Raw genomic sequence first — 5,978 nt, forward strand, 5'->3', positions numbered from 1 at the left:
TAATTTGACTTAAATATGCATTAATTATTTTAATATTCAAGGGAACTGGGAACTTTATGTGACCGAATCACAGTGTATCATTAAGAGTTCTGAGGTTAAAAAAGGTTGTAGGTCTCCACCAACTCCTGAGAAAAATATCTGGCTCTTTAGCTGCTATATGTTGAACTTTCTTTAAATTGGTCTGTCTGCTGTTTGTTGCTGGGCAGGTAGTTTACAGTGGGTTTATCAGAGTGTGTTTGATGAAAAGAGCTGCCTGCTGCTGCTGAAGAAGAACATGTATTTATTTATATTAGGACAATGCACATTAATCAACATTTCTGTAAATGCGCCAGTGTTAGCCAGTCGGCTAATTTTCAACTGTAGTCTGGGTTTGAACCCAGAACCTTCTTGTTGTGAGGCAGAAGTGCTAACCACTGAGCCCCCATGCTGCCTGAAGATGCTGATGAAAGCAGCAAGACTGAATCAAAACTCAAATCAATCAAAATCTCTACTTATACTTGCATATCAAGCAATGTATATTAAGAAACATTTAAATGGTTATTTATTTAACAGTTGTTTAAAGAGGAAACCAGACCTGAGTGTCTCCAGTGTACAGTTTTGACTCTTTAGTCCAGCAGAGATCAGCTTCACTCCTGAATCCTTCAGGTCGTTGTTACTAAGGTCCAGCTCTCTCAGACTAGAGGACTCGGAGCTCAGAACTGAGGACAGATCTTCACAGCTTCTCTCTGACAGGTTACAGCCACTCAGCCTGAAGAAGAGTTACTGATCAAGACAAACATCAGACCTGTTTCTGTCACCTACAATGTAAAACCACATAACATTTCTACGCTTGTCAGACAACAACATATATGTTGTCTTGTCTAACAGCTATCAATGGAAATTTCAAAAATGATATTCACATCTGCTGGACCCCAATCATTTACACAAATTAGTTTTAATATTAAATTAACTATACAGTAATATATTTTTATTTATTTAATTTGGCTGCTTTAAACTGTGGAGGTACAATGAAACTGAAGATACAATTTGCAGGTTTTTCAATTGATCAACTAATCAAATCTTTAACTAAACCCAGACATTCATTAGTTGAGAAGAACCCTACACATCTGATACAGGTAGTATCTGCAGTTATCTGATACTTACAGAGCTTTTTTGGAGGTTTTGACCACTGGCAGCAGCCTCCGAAAAACATCCTCTGAAGCAGAGTATTTCTTCAGGTCAAACACGTCCAGATCGTTTTCTGATGACAGTAAGATGAAGCCCAGAGCTGACCACTGAGCAGGAGAGAGTTTATCTGTGGAGAGACTTCCTGAACTCAGGTACTGTTGGATCTCCTCCACTAGAGAATGCTCATTCAGTTCATTCAGACAGTGGAACAGATTGATGTTTTTCTCTGCAGACAGATTCTCACTGATCTTCTTCTTGATGTAGTTGACGGTTTCCTGATTGGTCTCTGAGCTAGTTCCTGTCTGAGCCAGCAGGTCTTCAAGGACAATCTGATTGGTCTGCCGGGAAAGACCCAGGAGGAATCGGAGGAACAAGTCCAGGTGTCCGTTTGGACTCTGTAAGGCCTTGTCAATAGCAAACCTGTGGACCTCTGTCATAGATGTTCTGCTGAAAACTTCCCACACTTTTTTGAAGATACTTTGCCCGAACATCACATTCTCATTTCTGTTAATGACTGCACTCGCTACATGAAAAGCAGCCAGAAACTCCTGAACACTCAGATGGATGAAGCTAAACATCTTTTTTTTATCATTCTTCCTCCCACGTTGCTCTTTGAAGATCTCTGTGAACACTCCTGAGCACACCGGGCTCCACTGATGTCAATGCCACTCTCTTCTAGATCTTTCTCGTAGAAGATCAGGTTGCCCTTTTCCAGCTGATGGTAAGCCAGTTTTGCTAATGACTCAATGTACTGAATGTACTCTTCTGGGTCATACTTCTCTATTGTCTGATGAATCTGAAACACCAGGAATTCTGCGTACATCTCAGTCAGGGTCTTGGGCAGCTCTCCTCCCTCTCTGGTCTTCAACACGTCCTCCAGAACTGTAGCAGTGATCCAGCAGAAGACTGGGATGTGGCACATGATGTGGAGGCTCCGTGATGTCTTGATGTGGGAGATGATTCTGCTGGCCTGCTCCTGATCTGTGAATCTCTTTCTAAAGTACTCCTCCTTCTGTGGGTCAGTGAACCCTCTGACCTCTGTCACGATGTCTACAAAATCAGAATGGATCTGATTGGCTGCTGCAGGTCGTGTGGTTATCCAGATGCGAGCAGAGGGAAGCAGTTTCTTCTTGATGAGGTTCGTCAGCAGCTCATCCACTGAGGTCGGTGCTGTCACATCAATTTTAACTGTCTGGTTTTTATTGGTGGAGCAGTCCAGATCAAGGCGGCTCTCATCCAGTCCATCCAAAACAAACAGAAGTTTGAATTCACTCTTGTCAAAGTTGGTGTTTCCTGATGACTGCAGAGCTGTAAAGATGTGATTAAGAGCTTCTTCTTTGATGTCTCTGGTCTCCCAGATACATTCATGAATGAGCTCTGCCAAACACCACTTTTCCCCCTTCTTTAAATTCAGCTGGCGGAAGGTGAAGGGGAAAACGAGATGCACATCTTGATTGGCTCTTCCTTCAGCCCAGTCCAACACAAACTTGTGCACAAGAAATGTTTTTCCAATTCCTGCGATTCCATTGGTGAGCACTGTTCTTATGGGTCTGTTTTTTACAGAGGGGTGTTTGAACATGTCACAAGGTGTAATTGCTGTCTCTGTATCTGTTGGCTTCACTGTCTCAATCTGCCTGACCTCATGCTGTGTGTTGATGTGTACGTCACCAGTAGCTTTGACGTACAGATCTGTGTAGATATCATCCAGAGGTCGCCCATCTTTATTCTGTGCCCACCCTCTTGTGCACACAAAAACTCATTCTGGAGGTTTGGCTGAAGCTTTTGTTGGTAATATGAGATGTGTCGTGGTGGCTTTGGTACTGGAACAATCCCGTCTGTGTTGAAAAAAAAAAAAAATAAAAAATATGATGATCTTTGTCTACAGATGACAAAATCAGTACACAAATACTCTTCAACTAAATAATTTGCTTCCTGAGAATAACCAATAACTTAAAGATTTTTCCTTTTAAATAACATAAAATGGAGCCATCTAAAATATCATTATGGTCAACCAAACATATTTTATACACTCAGTAATGTCTCTGTGTTATTTTGGGCAGAGCATTGAACTGAATCTTGCATTGATTCACCATCAATGAGTAACTTCTAAGTGATATTCAAGCAGGTGCACAGCACTGCCTTTATAATCGCACACTACTCACTGATACCGTCATAACACTTTTACTGAAGTTTTATCATCATCATTTTAGACACCGAAGGATCAGAACTAGACACAAAACCAACTGGGCTTGTAAATAATGAGGAGGCAGTGTGGAGGCTTAGCAGCTGAGCTTTTCAAAATGAACAATCATTTGGCAGTGATATGTGTTATATACAGTATGTTCTACTATTACAGCAGTAGCTTTTGGTGCATGTGTTGCATCAGCCCATCTCAGTACTTATGTGAATTGATACCCAAGTGTACTGATTCTCAGTCATTTGTCTTGTTTTCTGGGATTGATGTGGCGAGGGGGTAAGGCGGATTTAGCAAGCTAAAGTTAGCCAACTAACAAGTCATCCACCGGCTGTCCGACTTGACCCGGCTGCTGCCGCCTGCTCTCGTCCACTTTACAGGCGAGGCACAGTTAATTTCAAACAACCCTAATGTCCCCTGAGCTGTGTCGGGCATCTTTCCTCCCAGCGAGCTGCTACAGTTTAACGCCCCATTGACGCATATTGTCACCTTGACAATTAAAATCAATCAGCATTTAGTTGTGTACCAATCAAGTTAACACGGCAAACAGTCAATGCACTTTCTATCCATTTTATTTCTAGGGATTTGGGCTGGAGGAAAAGATGAACTTGAAGAAGCGGTTAAGATGCTCATCTCTATCCAACACACAGTTTATGGCTGCTCCTCTGTTAGTTTACACTGAGTGCCATGTTTGTGTGCTGACAGCAACCTACTCCAAATGGCTTTATTGTTCCCAATTTTTACCGATTTTATTTGCATGCAATAGAACACCCCTTTACCTTCAGAATAAAATCTGGTGACAGACACACACACACACACACACACACACACACACACTTTAATAATCTTTTGCTAATGTACCTTTAGCTTCTTCAACACCACTGGCATCCACTGAAACAGAAATGATGTAATTATTACCATCCACTTTTTATTTGATTGATCTGATTTGCATTAAAACACACCTCCCTCTCAGACACACACACACACACACACACACACACACACACACACACACACACACACACACACACACACACACACACACACACACACACACACACACACACACACACACACACACACACACACACACACACACACACACACACACACACACACACACAATACCTTCGGTTTTGGGAGAAACGGCTTTCGTCTCATCTGTCCTGTCAGGAGACGTGACTGAAACACAAACATGCAACAGCTCTTGAGAAATACAAAATAATTGAAGGCATTTCGTTAAATACAATTTAAGACTGTACGTAGTTAAACATGAATAAGGCTTTATTTCATTTATGAATTCAGCAGAAACATTACCAAATGTGTTGCTGACATTAAGCGTTATATTCCCTCCCACATGGACATCTGTAAACTGAGGTGAGCTGACGACACCTCCATACTGGGCGGAGACTGATGGGCTTCCTGCCCCCCTCTGAGTTTCAGCTGATTGAGAATAGACAAAATAATCAGAAACCAGAACTCATCACATCCTGAACTGCTAGAAGGGTTCAGATATGATTTTTTGTTAGAGCTGATTTAGCAAAGACCTGAAGGATCAAGAACAAATAAAGCTTGGTACAGGGTTTCTGCAGGTTTTACCAAGTCACATTTAGGACTTTTAAAAGACCTTTTTAAGACATTTATGAATACAATTTAAGACCTATATCATGACATCAAAGTACAACGAAATGCAGAGTCACAAAAGTACTTGCATAGTAAATAAATGTATTCAAATTGACTAAAAGCGACACAGATCTGTACATATACAGCAAATTATATTTGGACAAGCGAAAGAACTACAACACCACAGAATTTACAAAAGTATATTTCAATAAGCACTATAGAGGTTACATGGATGTAGGAAAATGTAAGACCCGTTTAAAATGATTTAAGACCTAGATCACAATAAAACTAAAATTCTGATTTTGAAATTTTAGATTTTTTAGACTTTTTAAGACCCCACAGAAACCCTGATGGTAGAAATGTGATAAACTTAAAATGCTTTGCACAGCACATCTGATGAACATATCAGAAAATATTTAATTCTTTAAAAATGAATAAAATAAACATTTAAGGCAATTATCTTACACAAACACATGACAAATCCAAATCACACTTTAATAATCTGTTGCTATATTACCTTCAAGGTGAGGAGAGGAAGCTCCTCTGTTCCCTGAAGTTTCTTCAACATCCACTGAAACAGAAAATCATGTGATTTTTACTTGAATGATGCAATATGCAAAATTCACGCACCCATGATCAAAGGAGTCTGGTGGCTTTGAAGAGAGCAGAGATACGGCTTTAGTTCCCCGTCCTAAAGGGCCGTCTGACAGCAAGGTAAAGGGATGAAAATATTGTAAACATAGCCTACACATAAACTGATACAGATGTTTTTAGGGGTTTGAAATGTGTTTAGCTGCTGCCCCCGTCCACAGCAGGACATTGCTTAGCTTCTGTGTCAGGACTCCTGCCTGCTTCACCAAACTGACATCTACTGGAGCTAACACACTGACTATGGAGAAGTAGCTCAGACAACCACACTGATAAAACATCTCAACTGATGAGTCCCTCACTTTAATGTGGAACTTTCTGCTGACAGTTCCATCAGTCTGCAGTG

At 40.8% G+C, this 5,978-nt stretch overlaps 1 protein-coding gene across 1 annotated transcript in view; it reads right to left on the minus strand.

The window, feature by feature from the left end:
- Positions 1–5,618, minus strand: part of LOC114569925 (NLR family CARD domain-containing protein 3-like) — an 11,229-nt gene extending 5,611 nt beyond the window's left edge. The window contains 6 exon segments of the mRNA XM_028600080.1: positions 575–748; positions 1,144–1,813; positions 1,816–2,904; positions 4,490–4,543; positions 4,679–4,804; positions 5,615–5,618. Coding sequence (XP_028455881.1) covers positions 575–748; positions 1,144–1,813; positions 1,816–2,904; positions 4,490–4,543; positions 4,679–4,804; positions 5,615–5,618 — 2,117 coding nt within the window.
- Positions 5,619–5,978: the final 360 nt, after the last annotated feature.

The sequence above is a fragment of the Perca flavescens genome, chromosome 2, assembly GCF_004354835.1.
Source record: "Perca flavescens isolate YP-PL-M2 chromosome 2, PFLA_1.0, whole genome shotgun sequence".
Taxonomy (NCBI): Eukaryota; Metazoa; Chordata; class Actinopteri; order Perciformes; family Percidae; genus Perca; species Perca flavescens.